The sequence below is a fragment of the Taeniopygia guttata genome, chromosome 4 (assembly GCF_048771995.1).
Source record: "Taeniopygia guttata chromosome 4, bTaeGut7.mat, whole genome shotgun sequence".
Lineage (NCBI taxonomy): Eukaryota > Metazoa > Chordata > Aves > Passeriformes > Estrildidae > Taeniopygia > Taeniopygia guttata.
In genome coordinates, this window is record NC_133028.1 from 1,705,168 (window position 1) to 1,730,558 (window position 25,391).

General features: G+C 59.8%; 1 protein-coding gene across 1 annotated transcript; it reads left to right on the forward strand.

Moving 5' to 3' along the window:
• ATP6V1B1 (ATPase H+ transporting V1 subunit B1) lies at positions 1 to 25,009 on the forward strand. The gene is made up of 14 exons (XM_041716087.2): positions 1 to 297; positions 9,987 to 10,042; positions 12,184 to 12,282; positions 13,847 to 13,940; positions 16,964 to 17,041; positions 17,787 to 17,926; positions 18,637 to 18,738; positions 18,841 to 18,938; positions 19,915 to 20,038; positions 21,162 to 21,312; positions 22,878 to 22,960; positions 23,114 to 23,218; positions 24,342 to 24,471; positions 24,558 to 25,009. Exons 1-14 carry the CDS (start codon positions 198 to 200, stop codon positions 24,713 to 24,715), a joined length of 1,518 nt encoding a protein of 505 aa, XP_041572021.1. The 5' UTR covers positions 1 to 197; the 3' UTR covers positions 24,716 to 25,009.
• The last annotated feature ends 382 nt before the right edge of the window (positions 25,010 to 25,391 follow it).

Sequence of the window (25,391 nt, forward strand, 5' to 3'; positions counted from 1 at the left end):
TCTCCGGTGCCACCCGTGTCTCCGGTGTCACCTGTGTCGCCGGTGCCACCTGTGTCTCCGGTGTCACCTTCGCTGCCGGTGTCGCGGGCGGGACCGGCGGGGGCCGGGCCGGGGCTACAAAACCCGGGGCGCTGCCGTGTCCTGCCCGGCGGGACCGGGACCGTGACGGCGACAAGGACAGGGACAGGGACAGGGCCATGGCCGCCACCAAGGTGACAGCGGCGGCGACAGAGCTGGCGGCCGCCCGCGAGCACGGGCTGGCCGTGACCCGCGACTTCCACAGCAACCCCCGGCTGAGTGAGTGGGGGACACGGGGACACCGAGGGGACATCGGGGGGACACCGAGGGGACAGCTCCGGGGAGGGGAGGGACATCCCTCTGTCCCCGAGCAGTGGTGGCAGGGACGAGGGGGTGACACCGGGCAGGAGTGCGTGGGTGGCACTGGAGCAGGTACAGGGACAGAGGGGTGGCACTGGGACAGGCAGGGGTGACAGGGGCGGGTGGGTGGCACTGGGACAGGCAGGGACTGGTGGGTGACACGGGGTCAGGAAGGGACAGAGGGGTGGCACTGGGACAGGCAGGGGTGACAGGGATGGGTGTTGGCACTGGGGCAGGCAGGGGGTGACAAGGATGGATGGGCGGGTGACACTGGCTCAGGAGGGGACAGCTGGGTGGCACTGCGACAGGCAGGGTGGCACAGGGGCCACGTGTGTCTCTCGTGGGGACAGGGGGTGTCCCCTCCTGGGGACCTGCGTGGGGACACCTGTGGGGAGCCGTGGTGACACTCCAGAGGTGCCACGGCGCCCTTCCCGCTGTGTCCCCACCCCACGGCGACATCGGGACACCTGGCACCGTGCCGGCGCCACACAGGGCTGGACGATCCCCTGTCACTTTGTCCCCAAGCCCCCGCTGTCACCAAAGGCGTCCGTTGTGACCTTTGTGCCTTCGCTGCCAGCTCGGAGGCCACCTCGCCGGGATGTCACCTCGTCCCCAAGCGGGTGGCTCCGGTCCCTCCCGAGCCGAGCTGGCCCTGCCCGGCCACCCGCCGTGTTTGCTGTCAACAGCGGCCACCCGCGGGTGGCTCCTGCCCGGGTCACCTGGCGGAGCGCCAGCCCTTGGCTCGGCTGTCACCCGCGTGTCCCTTTGCCAGGAAAAACCGCCCCAATTCCTTCCCGCTGGTCGCGTTTGTCCCCTCGAGGGACGCGTTTGTCACCCCCCCTGTGCCCAGCCCGGTACCGCCACCCGTGCGGGGACAAAGCGCTGTCGCCGGTGTGTCCCTACCTGCAGGCGGGGACAGGCGGGTCCCAAAATGTTCTGGGAGGTGACAGCGAAGGTGGCAGGAAGGACAGAGGGGGGTGGCACAGCTGGAGGGGGTGGGGAACCTGGGGGTGACATTCGGAGGGGTGGGGACATCCCCTGAATACGGGGGAGGGGCAGCAGGGGTTCCCCCAGTTCGGGTCCCAGTTTGGGTCCCAGTTTAGGGCTCCAGTTTGGGGTCGCAGTTTGAGGTTCCAGTTTGGGGCTCCAGTTTGGGGTTCCAGTTTAGGGCTCCAGTTTGGGGTTCTAGTTTAGGGCCCCAGTTTAGGTTCACACTATGGGGTCCCAGTTTAGGGTCCAAGTTTACGGGCCCAGTTCGGGCCCCAGTTTAGGATCCCAGTCCAGGCTCACACTGTGGGGTCCCAGTTACGGGTCCCAGTTCGGGGTCCCAATTTGGGGTCCCAGTTTAGGATCCCAGTTTATGGTCCCAGTTTAGGGTCCCAGTTCAGGGTCCCAATTTGGGGTCCCAGTTTGGGGTCCCAGTTTGGGGTCCCACTTTGGGGTCCTAGTGTGGCACTGGGCACAGGAGTGGTGTCACTGTCCCCAACCACTGCCCAGTGCCCAGAACTGGGAGAACTGGGAGGGTCAAGCAGGGCTGTGAGATGGGCAGGGATGGATGGATGGATGGATGGATGATGGATGGATGATGGATGATGGATGGATGATGGATGGATGGATGGATGGATGGATGATGGATGGATGGATGGATGGATGGATGGATGGATGGATGGATGGATGGATGGATGGATGGATGGATGATGGATGATGGATGATGGATGGATGGATGGATGATGGATGGATGGATGGATGGATGGATGATGGATGATGGATGATGGATGGATGATGGATGGATGGATGGATGGATGGATGATGGATGGATGACGGATCAGGAAGCATCACACCCAAATTTTGCCGCGCAGCCCCAGCCCAGCAGCCATTTTGGTTGCGCACTGCCACATCCCAGCTGTCCCCATTACCCCGACACCTCTCCTGCTCCAGGTGCCTCTGGAATCTGCTCCTGGTGCTGTTTGGGACACGGACAGGCGCAGAGGAGCACTCAGGGACACTCCCAACCCTCGGCCCCATTTCCCGGTGGGGCTGCGACCGCACTGCCCCACATCCCTTTTGCCCAAAAGAACCTCCCACCCCCAAACCCACATCCTTTAGGCTCCCTCCCCTCCATCTCTGTTTTTCTTCCACCAGCAAAACCCACAGCGATCCCGACGATTGAGTTTTCCTTTTTTTTGGTTTTTTTTTTGCTTTTTTGTTTTTTCACCCCTTTTTTTTTGTTTTTTTCACGCTTGGCTGGGGCCGCCTTTTCTCCGGCTGCCCCCACATGACCGTGCAGGTGTGTCTGGGAACCGGTGGCCGCCGGGCCCTAATTAGTGGCATAGAGTGTGACCCCCCGCCGGGCTTTTCACGGCCCCTGCCAGCCCCGGGCCAGCCCCGCGGGGTTGACAGCGCGGCACAAAGTGACACATGCCACAATGGGCAGGTTGAGGAGGCGACCGGGGCCGGCAGCGGGGGGAAGCGGTCACTTAGGGATTGTCGGAAAAGTCCCAGGGTGGGCTCCGGGCTGAGAGGGATTTGGAGGAGGAGGAGGAAAAGAGGGTGAGGGGGTGGATTTGTGATGTGGATTTTGGAAATTGGGCATTCCTGGGATACTTAAAATGCCGGATTTTGGGTTGGGAGGGAGGTTAAATCCCACCCAGTGCCACCCCTGCCGTGCACAGGGAGCCCTCCCACTGTCCCAGTTGCTCCAAGTCCTGTCCCTGTCCCCTGGACACTGCCAGGGGTGGGGGATGCACCCAGCCCCACCCAGAGCTGGTGCCCGGCACCCTCTGCCCCTCCCTGCCCTGCCCAGGGGTGCCAGGGGTGGGGTCCCCACCGGGGACCCTCCCTGTGCCCCAGGGTGGCTCAGGGTCAGCTCTGGACCTGCTGGGGCAGCGCTGCAGCCACGGCTCTGCCCTGGGACTGAGCATTGGGGGGTTTGGGGGCTCTTTATCCCTCCTGCTTCCCACCCCCGCTCCAGGTGTCCCCATCCCTTCCCAGCTCTGGAATTTGGGGAAGGGGCTGAGTGACACTCACTGCACAGAGGATGAGGTGACACAAAAGGGGAATGGCTTCCCACTGGAAAAGGGGAGATTTGGGTGGGATTTTGGGCAGGAATTCCTCCCTGTGAGGGTGAGGCTGGGCTGGAATTCCCAGAGAAGCTGTGGCTGTCCCTGGAAGCGCCCAAGTCCAGGTTGGATGAACTTGGACCCACCTGAGCTGGCACAACAGAACACCCCTCCAGCTCCTTTTCCACCCCAACCATTCCCCAACCCCCGCCACCCCCTCGGAGGTGGCAGCGAGCCCCCGGCGCACTTTGCAGCCGAGCCCTGCGGGGCCGCTGAGGGCAGGGCGGGCGAGCGGGAGCAATTAGCGGCGGGTGGAGCCCGCTCGGGTCCCCTTTGTCACCGGGGGCCGCGGTCCCCCCCGCGCCGCGGCCGCGCTGGTCAGCAGTGCGTGAGTGTCAGCGCTGACGGAGATCGCATCTGACAGCAGCTGTGAATTTGGGGCTGGGGGTGTGCAAAGGCCACGTTGAAAGGCTTCGCTTTTCCCTCGGCCCCGCTCCCGCCGCCCTCCTCCCCCGCCCCCCGGCCGTGCCCCCGGCCCACCCAGCCCGCCGCTGCCGCGGTGCGGCTTCATTAGCGCTGCTGGGGCTTTCCGGTGCTCCCCCTGCGCTTCCCGGCCCTCCTCCTCCTCCTCTTCCTCCTCCTCCTCTTCTTGTTCTTCTCCTCTTCCTCCTCCTCTTCTTGTTCTTCTTTTCCTTCTCTCTCCTCTTCTTGTTCTTCTTTTCCTTCTCTCTTCTTTTCTTGTTCTCTTTTTCCTTTTCCTCCTCCTCCCCTTCCTCCTCTTCTTGTTCTTCTCCTCTTCCTCGTCCTCCTCTTCTTCTTGTTCTTCTCCTTCTCTTCTTGTTCTCCTCTTCCTTCTCCTCTTCCTGTTCTTCTCCTTTGCTTTTTTCTCCTCTTCTTGTTCTTCTCTTTTTCCTTTTCCTCCTCTTCCTCCTTCTCTTCTTGTTCTCCTCTTCCTCCTCTTCCTGTTCTTCTCCTTCTCTTCCGTCTCCTCTTCTTGCTCTTCTCGTCCTCTTCTTCCTCCTCCTCCTCCTCCTCTTCCTCCTCTTCCTTCTCTTGTTATTCTCCTCCTCTTCCTCCTTCTCTTCTTCTCCTTCTCCTCCTCCTCCTCCTCTTCTCATTCTTCTCCTCTTCCTCCTCCTCTTCTTGTTCTTCTTTTCCTTCTCTCTCCTCTTCTTGTTCTTCTTTTCCTTCTCTCTTCTTTTCTTGTTCTCTTTTTCCTTTTCCTCCTCCTCCTCTTCCTCCTCCTACTCTTCTCGTTCTTCTCCTCTTCCTCCTCCTCTTCTTGTTCTTCTTTTCCTTCTCTCTTCTTTTCTTGTTCTCTTTTTCCTTTTCCTCTTCCTCCTCTTCCTCCTCTTCTTGTTCTTCTCCTCTTCCTCGTCCTCCTCTTCTTCTTGTTCTTCTCCTTCTCTTCTTGTTCTCCTCCTCTTCTTCATCCTCTTCTTGTTCTCCTCTTCCTGTTCTTCTCCTCTTTTTTCTCCTCTTCTTGTTCTTCTCTTTTTCCTTTTCCTCCTCTTCCTCCTTCTCTTCTTGTTCTCCTCTTTCTCCTCCTCTTCTCGTTCTTCTCCTCTTCCTCCTCCTCTTCTTGTTCTTCTTTTCCTTCTTTCTCCTCTTCTTGTTCTTCTTTTCCTTCTCTCTTCTTTACTTGTTCTCTTTTTCCTTTTCCTCCTCCTCCTCTTCCTCCTCCTCCTCTTCTCGTTCTTCTCTTCCTCCTCCTCTTCTTGTTCTTCTTTTCCTTCTCTCTCCTCTTCTTGTTCTCTTTTTCCTTTTCCTCCTCCTCTTCCTCCTCTTCTTGTTCTTCTCGTCTTCCTCGTCCTCCTCTTCTTCTTGTTCTTCTCCCTCTCTTCTTGTTCTCCTCCTCTTCTTCATCCCCTTCTTGTTCTCCTCTTCCTTCTCCTCTTCCTGTTCTTCTCTTTTTTCTCCTCTTCTTGTTCTTCTCTTTTTCCTTTTCCTCCTCTTCCTCCTTCTCTTCTTGTTCTCCTCTTCCTCCTCCTCTTCCTGTTCTTCTCCTTCTCTTCCTTATCCTCTTCTTCCTCTTCTCCTCGTCCTCTTCTTCCTCCTCCTCTTCCTCCTCTTCCTCTTCCTTCTCTTGTTATTCTCCTCCTCTTCCTCCTTCTCTTCTTCTCCTTCTCCTCCTCCTCGTCCTCCTCTTCTACTTCTCCCTCTTCTTCTTCTCCTCCTCTTCCTCTTCTTTGTCCTCTTCTTCTTCATTTTCCTCTTCTTCCTCTTCTCCTCTTCCTCTTCTTCTTCTTATTCTTCTCCTCTTCTCCTCCTCCTCTTATGCTTCTTCTTCCTCTTCTTCTGCTTCTTCTGCTGCTTCTTCCTTTTCTCCTTTTTATTCTTCTCCTCCTTCCTCTCCACCTTCTCCTCTTCCTCCTCATTCTTCTCCTTCTTTTCCTTTTTCTCCTCCTCCTCCTCGCTCCCCACCCCGATCCCTTTTCGGGCTGTCCCTCAGCGTCACCGTCGTGATTTCCCACTCTGTCACGACAGAACATCCAGAGCTGGCCATGGATGATGGATGGATGGATGGATGGATGGATGGATGGATGGATGGATGGATGGATGGATGGATGGATGGATGATGGATGGATGATGGATGGATGGATGATGGATGGATGGATGATGGATGGATGATGGATGGATGATGGATGGATGGATGGATGATGGATGATGGATGGATGATGGATGATGGATGATGGATGGATGGATGGATGGATGGATGATGGATGATGGATGGATGGATGGATGGATGGATGATGGATGGATGATGGATGGATGGATGGATGGATGATGGATGGATGGATGGATGATGGATGGATGATGGATGATGGATGGATGGATGGATGATGGATGATGGATGGATGGATGGATGGATGGATGGATGGATGGATGGATGGATGGATGATGGATGGATGGATGGATGGATGGATGATGGATGGATGGATGATGGATGGATGATGGATGATGGATGATGGATGGATGGATGGATGGATGGATGGATGGATGGATGGATGGATGATGGATGATGGATGGATGGATGGATGGATGGATGGATGGATGGATGGATGGATGATGGATGGATGGATGGATGATGGATGGATGATGGATGGATGGATTGATAATTGATGGAGGTTAGATTAAGAAGGGATGGATGAATGGAGAGATGATGGATTAAGGATGAATTTCCATATCATCCAAGAGCTCAGCCAATGACCGATGTCACCCCCGGTGCCACCTGCACTACGCGAGGCTCCCACATTCCAGGTGGGAAGAGCCATCCTGGTGAAGCCATAGGGCAGCCAGGAATGTCCCCAAGGGCGCGGCAGCCACCAGGACTGCACTGGACACTCCATGCCAGGACAAGTGACACTCCCAACATCCCTGTCCCACACGGAAGAAGAAAAACTCCCAGAAATTCCTGCCAGGGGAAAAGGAATCGGGAGAGCTTTGGGAGGGAACGGGAATAAAAGGCCGGATGGTCACTTTGGGAATAAAGGGGACAAAAGGCCAGGAGGGCGCTCCCGGTGTGCCGGCCCCTCCGCAGCTGAATGGGCCAGCAGCAGGAACCCGCCCTAATTGGGCAAGGGCAGAGAAGGCTAATTAGTTAATTAGCTCCTGGAGTGGGGCTGGGAGAGCCTCGTGGGGCTCAACAAGGCCAAGGGCGGGAGAAGCTGGGATGGGGCACAAATCCAGGCTGGAGGGGAAAGGACTGGGAGCAGGCCTGGGAGGAGATGACGTTGGGAATGGTGGGAACTCCATCCTGGTGAGACCCCACCTGCAGAGCTGCTCCAGCTCCTGATCCCAAATTCAGAAGGGTGTGGAGCTGCTGGAGGAAATCCAGAGCAGATCCCAGAGCTGTTCCCAGCGCTGGAGCCCCTCTGGAGCCAGGCTGGGAGTGGTGGGAATGTTCCCCTGGAGAAGGGAAAATTCCAGGGAATGCTCAGAGTCCCTGGAGGGGCTCCAGGAGAGCTGGAGAGGGACTGGGGACAAGGGACAGAGGGACAGGAGCCAGGGAATGGCTCCCACTGGGAAAGGGGAGATTGGGCTGGGATCTTGGCAAGGAATTCCTGGCTGGGCTGGAATTCCCAGAGAATTCCCAGGAATTCCCAGCTGTGGCTGCCCCTGGATCCGTGGCAGCGCCCAAGGCCAGGTTGGACATCGCGGTTGGATCCACCTGGGACAGTGGGAGGTGCCGGGGTTGGAATTCCTGAGCTTTAAGGTCCTTCCCACCTCAAACCAGTCTGGAATTCCGTAATTCCATTGCTGAAATCCCGGGATCGGGATCGCTGGCACCACCCTGGCTGAGGGAAGGGGACACCGAGGGTCCCACTGTGACACCGGGGTGACCCCGTGGGGTGTCCCGGTGGGACTGGGCTGTGAGAAACGGGAACCATCCCTAGGGATGCGCTCCCTGGGGCTGTCCCAGCCGGGGGACAATGCCACCATCGGCACGGGGACATCCCGGGACCCCATCCCCGCGGGATTCCTGCAGCTGGCCCGGCCTCTCCGATCCCATCAGGATCAGGTGGGAATGCCGGTGAGGAGAGGGGGCAGATCCCGGTCCCCGAGTTCCCGGGAGCCGATCCCAATCCCGGCACTCCCGACAGCCGATCCCGGTCCCGGTGCTCCGGGGAACCGAGTCAAATCCTGGCATTCCCAGGATCCAATCCCAATATCGGAATTCCCAGCATCTGATCCCAATCCCATTATTCCCAGCATCTGATCCCAATCCCAGAATTCCCAGGATCTGATCCAATCTTTGGCATTCCCACGAGCTGATCCTAATTCCATTATTCCCAGGACTTGATCCCAATCCTGGCATTTCCAGGACCCGATCCCAATCCTGGCATTCCCAGGACCCAATCCCAATCCTGGAATTCCTACAATCTGATCCAAATCCCATTATTCCCAGGATCCCATCCCAATCCCATTATTCCCAGGATCCCATCCCAACTCCAGCATTCCCAGGACCTGATCCTAATCCTGGAATTCCTACAATCCAATCCCAATCCCATCATTCCCAGGATCCCATCCCAATCCCAGCATTCCCAGGATCCCATCCCAACTCCAGCATTCCCAGGACCTGATCCCAATCCTGGAATTCCCAGGACCTGCTCCCAATCCTGGAATTCCTACAATCTGATCCCAATCCCATTATTCCCAGCATCTGATCCCAATCCCAGAATTCCCAGCATCTGATCCAATCCTTGGCATTCCCACGAGCTAATTCCATTATTCCCAGGACCTGATCCCAATCCTGACATTCCCAGGATTCCATCCCAATCCCATTATTCCCAGGACCCGATCCCAATCCCGGCAGTCCCAGGACCCGATCCCAATCCTGGCATTCCCAGGACCTGATCCCAATCCTGGAATTCCTACAATCCGATCCCAATCCCATCATTCCCAGGATGTGATCCCAATCCTGGCATTCCCAGGATCCCATCCCAATCCCGGCATTCCCAGGATCCCATCCCAATCCCGGAATTCATAGGATCCCATCCCAACCCCAACATTCTCAGGACCCGATGCCAATCCCATAATTCCCAGGATCCCATCCCAATCCTGGAATTCACAGGATCCCATCCCAATCCTGGAATTCACAGGATCCCATCCCAGTCCCACAATTCACAGGATCCGATCCCTATCCCAGAATTTTCAGGATCCCATCCCAATCCTAGGATCAGATCCCAATCCTGGAATTCCCAGCATCTGATCCAAATCCCATCATTTTCAGGATTCCATCCCAATCCTATTATTCTCAGGTTCCCATCCCAATCCTGGAATTCCCAGGACCCGATCCAAATCCCGACATTCCCATGATCCGATCCCAATCCCATCATTCCCAGCATCCCATCCCAATCCCGGAATTCCCAGGATCCCATCCCAGTCCCACAGTTCACAGGATCCGATCCCTATCCCGGAATTTTCAGGATCCCATCCCAATCCCAGGATCTGATCCCAATCCCATCATTCCCAGGATCCTATCCCAATCCCAGGATCCGATCCCAATCCCATCATTCCCAGCATCCCATCCCAATCCCGGAATTCCCGGGATCCGCTGCCTCTCCCTGTGTCCCCACCCAGCTTCAGGCCCCTTTGTCACCCTTGTCCCCTGTCCCCGTTTGTCACCGCCTGTCCCGGGGTTGTCCCCGCGAGGTCACACCCTCAGCACCCCCCTTTCCCCACCCCCAATGTCACCCCCGCTGTGTCCCCAGGGCCACCAGGGTCCCCCCAGGGCCACCAGGGTCCCCCCAGGGCCACCAGGGTCCCCCCAGCACCGCGGGGGCTTTGGGATCCTCGGGGAAGGCGTGACGGGGACAAGGGGACACTTCCCTGGTGGCACTCCCAGCGGTGACATCCCTGCCGTGGGGACACCTCCGGGAGGTGACACAGCCCCTGAGTGCCAGGAAGCCACCGCTGAGTGACATTTCCTGCAGGACAAAATGCCCAGCTGGGCCACCGCTGGTCACTTGGGGTGTCACCGGGACACGGTGTGGGGGTGGCACCCCCCGGGTGTCCCCGTGTCACTGATGGTGTCCCCTCCCCCAGCCTACAGGACCGTGTGCGGTGTCAACGGGCCACTGGTGGTGCTGGACAACGTCAAGGTGGGACCTTGGGGTGACATGGGGACAGCCTGGCGGTGGCACCTGGGGCTGTGTGGGGACCCCAGTGCTGAGGGTGCAATGGAGGGAATGTGTCCCTTGTTCCGTGTCACCTGTCCTCTGTCCCCTCCCTTCTGTCACCTGGGCTGTCCCCTGTGCCATCCCTCCTGTCCCTTGTCCCTTGGGCTGTCCCCTGTTCCTGTGCCATATTCCTGTCCCTTGTCCCTTGGGCTGTCCCCTGTCCCTGTGCCACCCCTCCTGTCCCTTGTCCCTTGGGCTGTCCCCTGTCCCTGTGCCATCCTCCTGTCCCTTGGGCTGTCCCCTGTCCCTGTGCCATACTCCTGTCCCTGTCCCCTGGGCTGTCCCCTGGGCTGTCCCCTGTCCCTTCTTCTCCATCTCTTGTCCCCTGTCCCCTGTCCCTGTGCCATCCCTCCTGTCCCTTGTCCCTTGGGCTGTCCCCTGTCCCTCCTTCTCCATCTCTTGTCCCCTGTCCCCTGTCCCTGTGCCATCCCTCCTGTCCCTTGTCCCCTGGGCTGTCCCCTCCTCTCTGGGGTCCGAGCTCCCTCCTCTGGACGCGCTCGGCAGCAGAGCCCTGTCCCCGCCTGTCCCCGCCTGTCCCCGCCTGTCCCTGCCTGTCCCCGCCTGTCCCCGTGTCCCCACGTCCCCGCGCGGGCGGCGTGTGCGCCGACACTGGGGACGCTGGGGACACGAGGGACATTGCGTGGGACATGTGTGCGCTCGGTCTGGGCACCCTGTCCCCCGTGTCCCATGTCCCTGCCCGAGCTCAGCCCCTGTCCCCTGTGTCCTTGTGCCCTGTCCCCTGTGTCCCTGGCCAAGCTCTGTCCCCTGTCCCCCGTCCCCTGTCCCTTGTCATCTGTCCCCATCTCATGTCCCCTTTCCCAGCTCCATCCCCTGTGCCCCTGTCCAAGCTCTGGCTCCTGTCCCTTGTCACGTGTCCCCTGTCCCCTTTCCCAGCTCTGTCCCGTGTCCCCTGTCCCAGCTCTGTCCCCTTTCCCAGCTCTGTCCCTTGTCCTGTGTCCCCTGTCCCAGCTCTGTCCCCTGTCCCCTTTCCCCTGTCCGTGCTCTGGCTCCTGTCCCTTGTCCCCTGTCCCTTGTCCCCTTTCCCAACTTTGTCCCTTGTCCCCTGTCCCTTGTCCCCTTTCCCAAATTTGTCCCTTGTCCCCTGTCCCCTTTCCCCTGTCCCAGCTCTGTCCCCTGTCCCCAATCCCCTGTCCCCTTTCCCAGCTCCATACCCAGTGCCCCTGTCCGTGCTGTGGCTCCTGTCCCTTGTCCCCTGTCCCAGCTCTGTCCCCTGTCCCAGCTCTGTCCCTTGTCCCCTGTCCCAGCTCTGTCCCCTGTCCCAGCTCTGTCCCTTGTCCCCCGTCCCCTGTCCCAGCTCTGTCCCCTGTCCCAGCTCTGTCCCCTGTCCCCTGTCCCCCGTCCCCTGTCCCAGCTCTGTCCCCTGTCCCCCGTCCCCTGTCCCAGCTCTGTCCCCTGTCCCCAGCCCCATCTCCCACAGGCCACTCCACAACCCCCGTGTCCCCTTGCTGTCACCCTCCCTGTCCCTGCTCCCCGCTCTCCTAGCTGGGCTGGGGCCACCCGGGTGACATCCGGGGCGGGTTGTCACCCGGTGTCGCGTTTCCATGTGGCCCTGTCATTTATTAATTAATCAGCTCAATTAAAGGAGGAAGAGGAGGAGGAGAACCCTGAGCGTGCTGGGCAGCAGCGACATCGGCCATTGTCGCCAGAGCAGGAAGTGTCCCCTCGACACAAACGTCCCCTCCGTGTGCCCCGCGGTGTCCCCACGAGTGCCACTCGTGCCCGCAGGCGGTGGCAGCCTGGTGGCTCTGGCTGTGACAAATCCCCTCGACATCGGGGAAACTGAGGCACGGAGCAGTGCCACAGCCCGGGGCCAGCTCCAGGATGCGACAGCGACAATGACAGCCAGCGCCACCCCCCACCGCCACCCCTTTGCTGCGCGGTGTCCCCCCCACTCCCCCTCAGCCTTTGGTGGCTTCGGGACCAAAGGAGGGGAAACTGAGGCAGCACCAGCGGGGCTGGGGCGTGTGGGGGGGGGACAGAGGCGGGCTGAGGGGACAGAGGGGACACTGCCACCCCATTTGCCCGTGTCGCTGTCCCCACAGTTCGCCCAGTACGCCGAGATCGTGAACTTCACCCTGCCCAACGGCACCACCCGCAGCGGGCAGGTGCTGGAGGTGATGGGCACCAAGGCCGTCGTCCAGGTGAGCGCGGGGACACGGCGACACTGCGGGGACACGGCGACACCGCCACACGGGGACACGCGGGGGCTGCGTGGCCCGGGGTCCCTGTCCCAAGTCCCTGTCCCCAGAGCTCTGTCCCTGTCCGTGGCTCCCTGTCCTGGGTCCCTGTCTCGGATCCTTGTCCCCGATCCCTGTCCCCGATCCCTGTCCCCGATCCCTGTCCCCGGTCCTGTCCCAAGTCCCTGTCCCCGTGTCCCTGTCTCGGATCCTTGTCCCCAGGGCTCTGTCCCCGGTCGCTGTCCCCGGTTCCTGTCCCCGGTTGCTGTCCCCGGTCCCCTGTCCGGGCTCTGTCCCGGGGCTCTGTCCCCCTCCAGTGGTGGCTGTCGGGCTCGTGTCCCTGCGCTCTCTAGAGGCGGGACAGGGTCCTGGGATGGGACATGGGACATGGGACAGTGTCCTGGGATGGGACGTGGGACATGGGACAGTGTCCTGGGATGGGACACGGGACATGGGACAGTGTCCTGGGGTGGCCTGGAGTGTCCTGGGACAAATCATGTCCCCCTCCCGTGACCCCCCCCTCCATCCCAGGACCGCACTGCCACCACCCCCCAAAGCCACCAGCCCTGGGACAGCCGGGGTGTCCCCAAAGCCACCAGCCCTGGGACAGCAAGGACCACCGGGGTGTCCCCAAAGCCACCAGCCCTGGGACCACAGAGGTCATCAGGGTGTCCCCAAAGCCACCAGCCCTGGGACAGCCGGGGTGTCCCCAAAGCCACCAGCCCTGGGACAGCAAGGACCACCGGGGTGTCCCCAAAGCCACCAGCCCTGGGACAGCCGGGGTGTCCCCAAAGCCACCAGCCCTGGGACCGCAGGGGTCATCAGGGTGTCCCCAAAGCCACCAGCCCTGGGACAGCCGGGGTGTCCCCAAAGCCACCAGCCCTGGGACAGCCGGGGTGTCCCCAAAGCCACCAGCCCGGGGCTGTCTGGGGTCAAACCCCTCCTAATCATCCCGGATCCCCCCCAGGTCGCCCCGCGGGGGCTCGGGGGGGTCACGCAGCTGCCCCAATGTCGCCGCTCTGATGCCACCTGCGCCTCGGGGATGCCCTTTTAATCCTATTAGAGAGTCAGGCTCGGGCAGGGGGGGAAAAAGGGGCGGAAAGGGATAAAAGGAAAGAAAAAAAAGGGAGAAAATGGGATTTTTGCAGCCTCAGCATTGTTGGGGGTGACCCGCAGCCCCCGCACCCACCTGGGGGGCTCCGAGTGTCACCCGTCACCGTCCCCACATCCCCCTGCTCCCAGGGGCCACCTGGCTCTAATTAAAGTGGCGAGCCGGGGGTTAATTAACGCAAATGATGTCAAATATTATCCGGATCAAAAGGCTTTCCCCGCGGGTGCGGCATTCACGGTCCACCCCAAAAAAAAAAATCCCCCCAAAGCCCCTCAAGGGAGGTTTTTAACCCCAAACTTTGTCCCTTCTTTTATGTCCCCTCCCGGGGGGGGGGGGGTTGGGGTGAGCGGGGGTCACGTCACGCTCCCTAAAGCCTTAATTAATCCTCGTTAATTGCTCTCCCCGGGCACTCCGCAGGTGTTTGAGGGCACATCGGGCATCGATGCCAAGGCGACAACCTGCGAGTTCACGGGGGACATCCTGCGCACGCCGGTGTCCGAGGACATGCTGGGTGAGCCCGGGCACCGAAATTTGGGGGGTTTGGAGCTTCGGGGGCTGCGAACGTCCCTGGGTCACCTCCGAGCTGGGACAGTCACCTGGGACAGGGCTGGCCCCGTCCCCGCGTCCTCTGTCCCGCTGGGGTGGGCGGGGAAAGGACTCCAGGTGAGGTGGCAGCTGGAGGTGTCACCCCATCCCTGGAGGTGTCACCCCATCCCTGAAAACGTCACCCATCCCTGAAAACGTCACCTCATCCCTGAAAACGTCACCCCATCGTTGGAAGCGTCACATGGTCCCTGGCGGTGTCACCCCGTCCCTGGTGGTGTCACCCCATTCCTGAAAACGTCACCTCATCCCTGAAAACGTCACCCCATCCCTGAAAGCGTCACATGGTCCCTGGCGGTGTCACCCCGTCCCTGGAGGTGTCACCCCGTCCCTGAAAACGTCACCCCATCGCTGGAAGCGTCACATGGTCCCTGGCAGTGTCACCCCGTCCCTGGAGGTGTCACCCCATCCCTGAAAACGTCACCCATCCCTGAAAACGTCACCCCATCCCTGAAAACGTCACCCCATCCCTGAAAGCGTCACCCCGTCCCTGGCGGTGTCACCCCGTCCCTGGTGGTGTCACCCCATTCCTGAAAACGTCACCCCTCCCTGGCGGTGTCTCCCCGTCCCTGAAAACGTCACCCCATCGCTGGAAGTGTCACCCCGTTCCTGCAAGTGTCACCCCGTCCCTGGCGGTGTCACCCCATTCCTGGAGGTGTCCCTGGAAGCGTCACATGGTCCCTGGAGGTGTCACCGCATCTCTGGCGGTGTCACCCCGTCCCTGGTGGTGTCACCCCATTCCTGAAAACGTCACCCATTCCTGGAAGTGTCGCCCCGTTCCTGGCGGTGTCACCCCGTTCCTGGCGGTGTCACCCCGTTCCTGGCGGTGTCATCCCATCCCTGGTAGTGTCACATCGTCCCTGGCGGTGTCCCCCCACCCCTGGCGGTGTCACCCCACCCCTGGCGGTGTCACCCCACCCCTGGCGGTGTCCCAGGCCAGCCAGGACAGCACCCGCAGCCTCCTGGCACAGCGCAAAGTGTCCCCATGGCAGGGAGGTGACATCGACGGGATTTAAGGTCCCTTCCCCCCCAAACCACTCTGGGATCCAGCTGTGAGCCCCCCCTGTCCCCTCACGTCCCCCAAACCCCCGCGGGGTCACTCGGGGTCGGGCAAGGTGGGGGTGGCCCTGTCCCTGCGCTGTCCCTGCGCTGTCCCCCACGACCCACGGGTGACCGCCGCCATCCCGCAAAGGGCAGAGGGCGGGCGGGCCACCCCCTCCCCGCGGTGTCCCCTCCCTGCCGCTCTCGGTGTCCCCCGCGAGTCGCCGCTGCTGTGGCCGCTGACCTTTCGTGCGCTGCCATCACCCTGATGCGCTGTGACACCGCCGCCGTGTCCCCGCACCGCCACCGCGTCCCGGGGGGGGAGGGCGGGGAGGGGACAGCAGCCAGGGAGGCGAGGGCAGGGAAGCGTGGCGGTGTCGCGATCGATGCCACCACCGCGGCTCCGCGGCGGTCGATGGGGCTGAGAGGGAGCGGTGAGGAACTGTCCCCTCCCTGGGGACGCTTTGGGGGTGAGGGGGGGGTTGGTGTCACCCCACTGAGATGGGGACGGTGAGGGGGAAGTGGTTGGGGACATGGGGACACGGGGACACAGGGAGAGGGTGATGGGACATGGGGACACTGGGAGAGGGTGATGGGATATGGGGACACTGGGACATGGGGACACGGGGACACAGGGAGAGGGTGATGGGGACACAGGGACAGAGGGAGGGGACATGGGGACAGGGTGATGGGGTTCATGGGAGTGATGGGGACATGGGGACACGGGGACAGGGTGATGGGACATGGGGACACGGGGACATGGGGACACAGGGACACAGGGAGAGGGTGATGGGGACACAGGGACAGAGGGAGGGGACATGGGGACAGGGTGATGGAGGTGATGGGGACATGGGGATACAGGGAGAGGGTGATGGGACACGGGGACATGGGGACACCGGGACATGGGGACACGGGGACACAGGGAGAGGGTGATGGGGACACAGGGACAGAGTGAGTGGACATGGGGACAGGATGATGGGGTTCATGGGCATGATGGGGACATGGGGACACGGGGACAGGGTGATGGGGACATTGGGACAGGGTGATGGAGGTGATGGGGACTTGGGGACACCGGGACAGGGTGATGGGACATGGGGACAGGGTGATGGAGGTGATGGGGACATGGGGACACGGGGACAGGGTGATGGGACATGGGGATGGGGTGATGGGGACACAGGGACAGGGCAATGGGGACACAGGGACAGGATGATGGGACATGGGGATGGGGACATGGGGACAAGGTGATGGGGACATGGTGATGGGGGTGATGGGGACACAGGGAAAGGGTAATGGGGACGTGGGGACAGAGGGACATGGGGACACAGGGAGAGGGTGATGGGACACGGGGACGGGGTGATGGGGGTGATGGGGACATGGGCACAGGTCAACGGGGGTTATGGGGACGTGGGGACATGGGGACAGGGTGATGAGGGTGATGGGGACACAGGGACAGGGTGATGGGGACATGGGGACACAGGGACAGGGTGATGGGGACAAGGTCCTGTCCCTTGTGCCTGTATGGGGGAACTGAGGACCCCAAGGGGGAGGTGACAGAGGTGGCTGTGGGCATGGGGATGTGGGGACAGGGTAATGGAGGTGACTGGGGACATGGGAGGGACATGGGGACAGGGTTATGGAGGTGCCTGGGGACATGAGGGGGACATGGGGGTGTTGTCCCTATGTGCTGGCATCCTCCTGCCACAGGAGCGGCGGTGTCACCCAGCCCACAGGTGACACTTCCTGCCCCACAGCCCGCGGTCCCTGTGTCCCCTCTGGGGGTGGGAGGCGTGTCCCAGGATGGGGATGGGACTGTGCCCCAGGGCCATGGGACCAGCAGGTGCCACCCCCGGCTGGTGGCCTCAGGCAGGGACAGTCCCTCTGTCCCCACAGGCCGGGTGTTCAACGGCTCCGCCAAACCCATCGACAGCGGCCCCCCGGTGATGGCCGAGGACTTCCTGGACATCAACGGTGACAGCTCCGGCTTTGTGGGAATGCGGGAGGGGCTTGGGGATGGCCTGGAATTGGGGGTGTCACTGGGCCCTGTGGTGTCACCACATCTGTCTGTCCATCCATCTGTCCATCATCCATCCATCCATCCATCCATCCATCCATCATCCATCCATCCATCCATCCATCATCCATCCATCCATCCATCCATCATCCATCCATCATCCATCCATCCATCCATCCATCCATCCATCCATCCATCCATCCATCCATCATCCATCCATCATCCATCCATCCATCATCCATCCATCCATCCATCCATCATCCATCCATCATCCATCCATCCATCATCCATCCATCCATCATCCATCCATCCATCATCCATCCATCATCCATCCATCCATCCATCCATCCATCCATCATCCATCATCCATCCATCCATCCATCCATCATCCATCCATCCATCCATCCATCCATCATCCATCCATTCCCACCAAGTTGCTCCAGGAGGCTCCAGGCTTTGGGACGGTTCCTGTCCCACCCAGATCTCCTCCCTGCTCATCTCCAGAACTTCTTCCCAATTTTTCCCACCAGCCAGGGCGATCCCTGCATCCTCTTCCACCCCATCCCTGGAAGTGTCCAAGGCCAGGCTGGACAGGGCTTGGAGCTCCCTGGAAGAGCGGGAATTGTCCCTGGGTGGGACTGGATGGCTTCAAGGCCCCTTCCAACCCCAACCATTCCATGATCCCTCCTTTTCCCGCTCCAGGCCAGCCCATCAACCCCCATGGGCGCGTCTATCCCGAGGAGATGATCCAGACCGGGATCTCCCCCATCGACGTCATGAACAGCATTGCCCGCGGCCAAAAAATTCCCATCTTCTCCGCCGCCGGGCTGCCCCACAACGAGGTGGGACTGCGGCAGGAGGAGCATGGAGGGATTTGGGAAGGTCGGATCCCCTCTCCTGGTGTTTGGAAGTTGCCGTCAGCTCGTGCCTCAGTTTCCCCGCTGGCACAGCAATCCCTTTGTGCTGTGGGGGGAGGAGCTGGGCAGGTTTAGGGTCCCTAAATCCAGGGATTGGGGGGCTCCAGATCCTTCTGATGTCCCCACGAGTGTGGGATGGGGCAGGAGGGGTTGGAAATTCCAGAGGGGGAAGGGGTCGGGATTGGGGTTGGGATGCAGTGGGGTGGGATGGGATGGATGGGATCCATGGCCTGGGATGGGATTGGGATTGGGGTTGGGGTTCGGATGGGGATGGGATGGGATGAGATCCATGGTGTGGGATGGGATGGGATGGGATGGGATGGGATGGGATGGGATGGGATGGGATGGGATGGGATGGGATGGGATGGGATGGGATGGGATGGGATGGGATGGGATGGGATGGGATCCATGGGATTGGGATTGGGATTGGGATGGGATGGGATGGGATTCATGGCATGGGATGGGATGGGATGGAAACCATCCCTGACCAGTCAGAAGTGACCATGAGCACGTCAGGACACAATGGGGTGGGGACACCCCCCTGGCCCCTGCCCCATGGGGCCATGTCCCGGTCCTAGGGGGCCATGGCCAATCTGGGGTGTCCCTGCTGCCACCCCCGCCCCTGTCCCCTTCAGATCGCGGCGCAGATCTGCCGCCAGGCCGGGCTGGTGAAGAAATCCAAGGATGTGGTGGACTTCCATGAGGACAACTTCGCCATCGTCTTCGCAGCCATGGGGGTGAGTCGGGGACATGTTGGGACACCCCAGGTGACCCCAGAACTGCCCTGTCCCCATGTCCCCACGTCCCCACCCGCTGACCGCGTGTCCCGCCTGCCGCAGGTGAACATGGAGACAGCGCGGTTCTTCAAGTCGGACTTTGAGCAGAACGGCTCCATGGAGAACGTGTGCCTCTTCCTCAACCTGGCCAACGACCCCACGTCAGGCACAGCCCTGCCTCCTCCTCCTCTTCCTCTCCTTCTCCCTCCTGCTCCTCCTTTCTCCTCTTCTCTCCCTCTTTTGTCTCCTCATTCTTCCTTCTCCTATTTTTTTCTCTTTCTCCTCCTTTTTATTTCTCCTACTCCTCTTCCCTCTCCCTTTTTTCCCTCTCCCTTTTTTCCCTCTCCTTTTTCCCCTCTCTCTTTTTCCCCTCTCCCTTTTTTCCCTCTCCCTTTTTTCCCTCTCCCTTTTTTCCCTCTCCCTTTTTTTCCCTCTCCCTTTTTTTCCCTCTCCCTTTTTTTCCCTCTCCCTTTTTTTCCCTCTCCCTTTTTTCCCTCTCCCTTTTTTCCCTCTCCCTTTTTTTCCCTCTCCCTTTTTTCCCTCTCCCTTTTTTCCCTCTCCCTTTTCCCCTCTCCCTTCTCCTTTCTCCTCCTCCTTCTCCCTCCTCTCTTACTTTCTCCTTCCTTTTTCTTTTCTTTCCCCCTTCTTCTTTCTCCTCCTCCCTCTCTCCTCCTCCTTCTCCTTCCTTTCTTATTTTTTTCTTTCTTTCCTCTTTTCCTTTCTACTTCCCCCTTCTCCTTTCCCTTCTTTCCCTCCTCCCTCCTCCTCCTTTCTCCTTTTTTCCTTATTTTGCTCTTTTTTCTCTCCATTTTCTTCCATTTTCCTTCCCTTTCTCCCTCCTTCTCCTTCTTTCTTCCCTGTCCTTTTCTCCCCCATTTTCCTTCTCCCTCTCCCCTTCCTTTCCCTTTCCTCCCTCTCCCTCTCCTTCCTCTCCCTCTTCCCCACCAGGAACCCCCAACCCCACCCAGATCATTTTGGGGGGACTCCCCTGACTCCCCCTGGGGTTCCCCAGTTTCCCGCCCTGCCTGGGAACCCCAAAACTGAGGAGCCCACAGCAGGCTGGGCTGCACTGCGCGCCCCAAACCTGCCCTGCGGGGGCTAATTAACCTAATTGTGCTAATTGGGGGTGTCACGCAGGATCGAGAGGATCATCACGCCGCGGCTGGCGCTGACCACGGCCGAGTTCCTGGCGTACCAGTGCGAGAAGCACGTGCTGGTCATCCTGACCGACATGAGCTCCTACGCCGAGGCCCTGCGCGAGGTCAGCGCCGGGGCCCTGGGGTGACAAGGACAGCCCGGGGTGTTTGGGGTGTTTGGGGTGACAAGGACAGCCCAGGGTCCTTGGGGTGTTTGGGGTGACAAGGACAGCCCCGAGTCCTTGGGGTGTTTGGGGTGACAAGGACAGCCCGGGGTGTTTGGGGTGTTTGGGGTGACAAGGACAGCCCAGGGTCCTTGGGGTGTTTGAGGTGACAAGGACAGCCCAGGTTCTTTGGGGTGACAAGGACAATCCAGGGTCCTTGGGGTGTTTGGGGTGACAAGGACAATCCAGGGTCCTTGGGGTGTTTGGGGTGACAAGGACAATCCAGGGTCCTTGGGGTGTTTGGGGTGTTTGGGGTGACAAGGACAGCCCAGGGTCCTTGGGGTGTTTGGGGTGACAAGGACAGCCCAGGGTCCTTGGGGTGCTCAGCGTGACAAGGACAGCCCAGGGTCCTTGGGGTGTTTGGGGTGCTCAGGGTGACAAAGACAGCTGGAGTTGCCGTGGGTTTTGGGGTGGTTGGGGCTTTTGGGGTGTCTGGGGTGTTTGAGGCACCAGCACACCTGGGGTTCCCAGGCTTATTGGGGTTTTTGGGGTGTCTGGAGTGATCAGAATTCCCACCACACCTGGGGTTCCCAAGCTTCTTGGGGTTTTTGGGGCACCCAGCACATCTGGAATATTTGGGGTTGCCTGGGCTGCTCAGGACACTCAGGTGCCTCGTGCCTGCTGTGGATTTTGGGGTGTTTGGGGTGCCTGGAGTGTTTGGGGTGCTCAGGATCCTCAGCATAGCTGGGATCTCCACAGTTCTTGATATTTTTGGGGCACCCAGCACATCTGGAATTTTTGGGGTTGCCTGGGCTGCTCAGGACACTCGTGTGCTTCATGCCTCCCATGGTTTTTGGGGTGTTTGGGGTTCCCAAGCTTTTTGGGGTGGTTGGGGTGTGTGGATTGCCCCGGATTCTCAACGCACCTTCGGTTTCCACAGTTCTTGAGTTTTTTGTGGTGTTTAGGGCATCCAGCACATCTGAAATTTTTGGGGTTGCCTGGACTGCTCAGGAAACTCGTGCCCCTTGTGCCTCCCGTGTTTTTTTGGGGTGTTTGGGGTGCTCTGACCCCTCCAACCCCACAGGTGTCGGCGGCCAGGGAGGAGGTGCCGGGCCGCCGCGGCTTCCCCGGCTACATGTACACGGACCTGGCCACCATCTACGAGCGCGCCGGGCGCGTGGAGGGCAGGAACGGCTCCATCACCCAGATCCCCATCCTCACCATGCCCAACGACGGTCAGCGGGACCGGGAACACCGGGAGGGGACGGGAACACCGTGGGAGATTGGGATTTTCCCACTCCAGCATGGGAAATCCCGAATTGCTCCAGTTTTGCCCAGTTTTGGGGAGCTCCTGGGGTGGTGATGTTGCTGGGGTGATTTAGGGTCTGGGAGTTCAGTGTGTCCCCAACAACACCTCCTGTTTGGGGTCCTTGGCTCCAGGACAGGAAGTGACCCCAAAACTCCTCTGAGCCATCCCAACCACCCCATCCCCTCCCATTTGGGGTCACTCCAGGACAAGGGGGTCACCTCAAAACCCCTCTGAGCCATCCCAATTATCCCATCCCCTCCCGTTTGGGGTCACTCCAGGACGAGGAGGTGACCCCAAAACCCCTCTGGGCCATCCCAACCATTCCATCCCCTCCCATTCGGGGTCACTCCAGGATGAGGAGGTGACCCCAAAACCCCTCTGAGCCATCCCAATTATCCCATCCCCTCCCACTTGGGATCCCTGGATCAAGGATGAGGAGATGACCCCAAAACCCCTCTGAGCCATCTCAACCACCCCATCCCCTCCCGTTTGGGGTCACTCCAGGACAAGGGGGTCACCCCAAAACCCCTCTGAGCCATCCCAACCATTCCATCCCCTCCCATTTGGGGTCCCAGCTCCAGGATGAGGAGGTGGCACCAAAACCTCTCTGAGCCATCTTAACCATTCCATCCCCTCACACTTGGGATCCCTGGATCAAGGATGAGGAGGTGACCCCAAAACCCCTCTGAGCCATCCCAACCACCCCATCCCCTCCCATTTGGGATCACTCCGGGACAAGGGGGTCACCCCAAAACCCCTCTGAGCCATCCCAACCATTCCATCCCATCCCATTCGGGGTCCCAGTTCCAGGACATGGGGGTCACCCCAAAACCCCTCTGAGCCATCCCAATTATCCCATCCCCTCCCATTTGGGGTCACTCCAGGACAGGGAGGTGACCCCAAAACCCCTCTGGGCCATCTCAACCATTCCATCCCCTCCCACTTGGGATCCCTGGATCAAGGATGAGGACGTGACCCCAAAACCCCTCTGAGACATCCCAACCACCCCATCCCCTCCCATTTGGGGTCACTCCAGGACAAGGGGGTCACCCCAAAACCCCTCTAAGCCATACCAATTATCCCATCCCCTCCCGTTTGGGGTCACTCCAGGACGAGGAGGTGACCCCAAAACCCCTCTGGGCCATCCCAACCATTCCATCCCCTCCCATTCGGGGTCACTCCAGGATGAGGAGGTGACCCCAAAACCCCTCTGAGCCATCCCAACCACCCCATCCCCTCCCATTTGGGGTCCCAGCTCCAGGATGAGGAGGTGACCCCAAAACCCCTCTGAGGCATCATCCCAACCACCCCATCCCTCTCATTTGGGGTCACTCCAGGATGAGGAGGTGACCCCAAAACCCCCCTTACTGACCCCAGTGGGGGCTGCGCCGCCCCGGTGGCCCCACAGATGTGCCACAGCCGTGTCCTGTGTCCAGCTGAGCTGCCAGCCCCACTTTGGGGTCTCACAACCCCTTTGTCCCCCCACCCCAGACATCACCCACCCCATCCCCGACCTGACGGGGTTCATCACCGAGGGCCAGATCTACGTGGACCGGCAGCTCCACAACCGCCAGGTTCGTTCCCAAACCCCTTCCCATCTCCAGGGATGGATCCAGGGATGGATCCGGCACCCACCGGGGCTGGGAACCACCGGGATGGGGGTGCTGGGGGTAGGGGGGGGGGTCCCCCAGGGCTGTCTGGACATTGGGGTCGCTCTCACCCCACAGATTTACCCCCCCATCAACGTTCTGCCGTCCCTGTCCCGGCTGATGAAATCGGCCATCGGAGAGGGAATGACCAGGAAGGACCACGGGGACGTGTCCAACCAGCTGGTGAGGGCTTGGGGACACTCGCGGGGGGCGTTTGTCACTTCGGGACCCTCCTGTCCCCCTGTCTGGTGAGGCTCAGAGTTCCCAAGCTTTTTGGGATGTTTGGGGTGTCTTGGTTGCCCCGGATTCTCAGCACACCTGGGATTTCCACGGTTCTTGAGTTTTTTGGGGTGTTTAGGGCATCCAGCACATCTGGAATTTTTGGGGTTGCCTGGGCTGCTCAGGACACTCGTGTGCCTCGTGCCTCCCGTGGTTTTTGGGGTGTTTGGGGTGCCTGGAGTGTTTGGGGTGCTCAGGATCCTCGGCATACCTGGGGTTTCAGCTCAGCAGAGCTGCTCCAGATCCCATATTCCAAATTTAGGAGGGTGTGGAGCTGCTGGAGCAATTCCAGAGGAGGTTCTGGAGATGCTCCAAGTGCTGGAGATGCACTGGAGCCAGGCTGGGAGAGCTGGGAATGTTCTCCTGGAGAAGGGAAAAATCCAGGGAGAGTTCAGAGCCCCAGGAATGGCCACGGGATTCCAGAGGTTCAGGATTGGATCCCACTGAGCTCCACGGGGTGTCCTAAATCCCAAATCTTCAGCTGCCTTTACTGGGATGTGAGGAGAATCCAGGGAAAGTGAGAACACCCGGGAACGCTGGGGCTGCCCCAAATCCCTGGGAATGTCCAAGGCCAGGTTGGACAGGAGCAACCTGGGATAGGGGAAGGTGTCCCTAAACATGGATGGGGGTGGAATGGGATGGGATTTAAGGTCCCATTCCAGGATTCTGGAGCCCCTCTGCTCTGGGAGAGCTGGGAATGTTCCCCTGGAGAAGGGAAAAATCCAGGGAATTCTCAGAGTTCCTGAAGGGGCTCCAGGAGAGGGACAAGGGACAGAGGGACAGGAGCCAGGGAATGGCTCCCACTGGGAAAGGGGAGCTTGGACTGGGATCTTGGCAAGGAATTCCTGGCTGGGCTGGAATTCCCAGATTTGCTGTGGCTGCCCCTGGATCCCTGGCAGTGCCCAAGGCCAGGTTGGGATGGATCTTTGAGCCACCCTGGCTGGTGGGAGGTGTCCCTTGGTGGCACCAGCCGGGCTGTGGGGTCCGTGCCCATCCCGATCCATCTATGGAATCCTGGATCCCGCAGTACGCCTGCTACGCCATCGGGAAGGACGTGCAGGCCATGAAGGCCGTGGTGGGCGAGGAGGCCCTGTCCGCCGACGACCTCCTGTACCTGGAGTTCCTGCACAAGTTCGAGAAGCACTTCATCTCCCAGGGTGAGCCCCCGGCCCCAAAATGGGGATTTGGGATCGGGGAGAGCCTCTCCCACACCCCCAAACCCTCCACCCCATCCTGCCGGCAGGTCCCTACGAGAACCGGAGCGTTTTCGAGTCGCTGGACATCGGCTGGCAGCTCCTGCGCATCTTCCCCAAGCAGCTCCTCAAGCGCATCCCCGAAAACATCCTGGCCGAGTTCTACCCCCGCGAGGCCAAGGCACCCGAGCAGGGCACGGCCCTGTGACCCCAAATCCCCACAAATCCCCACAAATCCCCTTTTTCCTGCAATGGGATCCCCCTTCTCTACAATCAGACCCCCTTTTCCTACAATGGGATCCCCCTTTTCCTACAATCAAATCCCCCTTTTCCTACAATCAAATCCCCCTTTCCTACAATCAGACCCCCTTTTCCTACAATCAAATCCCCCTTTCCTACAATCAGATCCCCTTTTCTGACAATCGGATCCCCCTTTCCAACAATCAAATCTCCCTTTTCCTACAATCAAATCCCCCTTTCCTACAATCAGACCCCCTTTTCCTACAATCAGATCCCCTTTTCCTACAATGGGATCCCCCTTTTCCAACAATCGAATCCCCCTTTTCCTACAATCAAATCCCCCTTTCCTACAATCAAATCCCCCTTTCCTACAATCAAATCCCCCTTTCCTACAATCAGACCACCTTTTCCTACAATCAAATCCCCCTTTCCTACAATTAATCCCCTTTTCTGACAATTGGATCCCCCTTTCCTTCAATCGGATCCCCCTTTCCTACAATCAAATCCCCCTTTTCCTACAATCAGATCCCCCTTTCCTACAATAGGATCCCTCTTTCCTACAATCAGACCCCCTTTTCCTACAATCGAATCCCCCTTTCCTACAATCAAATCTCCCTTTCCTACAATCAAATCCCACTTTCCTG

What these genes read in the sequence shown, in the direction of transcription:
- ATP6V1B1 (XM_041716087.2), top strand. Translation starts at nt 198, where the DNA reads ATGGCCGCCACCAAGGTGACAGCGGCGGCGACAGAGCTGGCGGCCGCC. An exon ending in TGGTGCTGGACAACGTCAAG is followed by an intron (nt 10,043 to 12,183) that starts GTGGGACCTTGG and finishes CTGTCCCCACAG; the next exon opens with TTCGCCCAGTACGCCGAGAT. An exon ending in CCGGGCTGCCCCACAACGAG is followed by an intron (nt 17,927 to 18,636) that starts GTGGGACTGCGG and finishes TGTCCCCTTCAG; the next exon opens with ATCGCGGCGCAGATCTGCCG.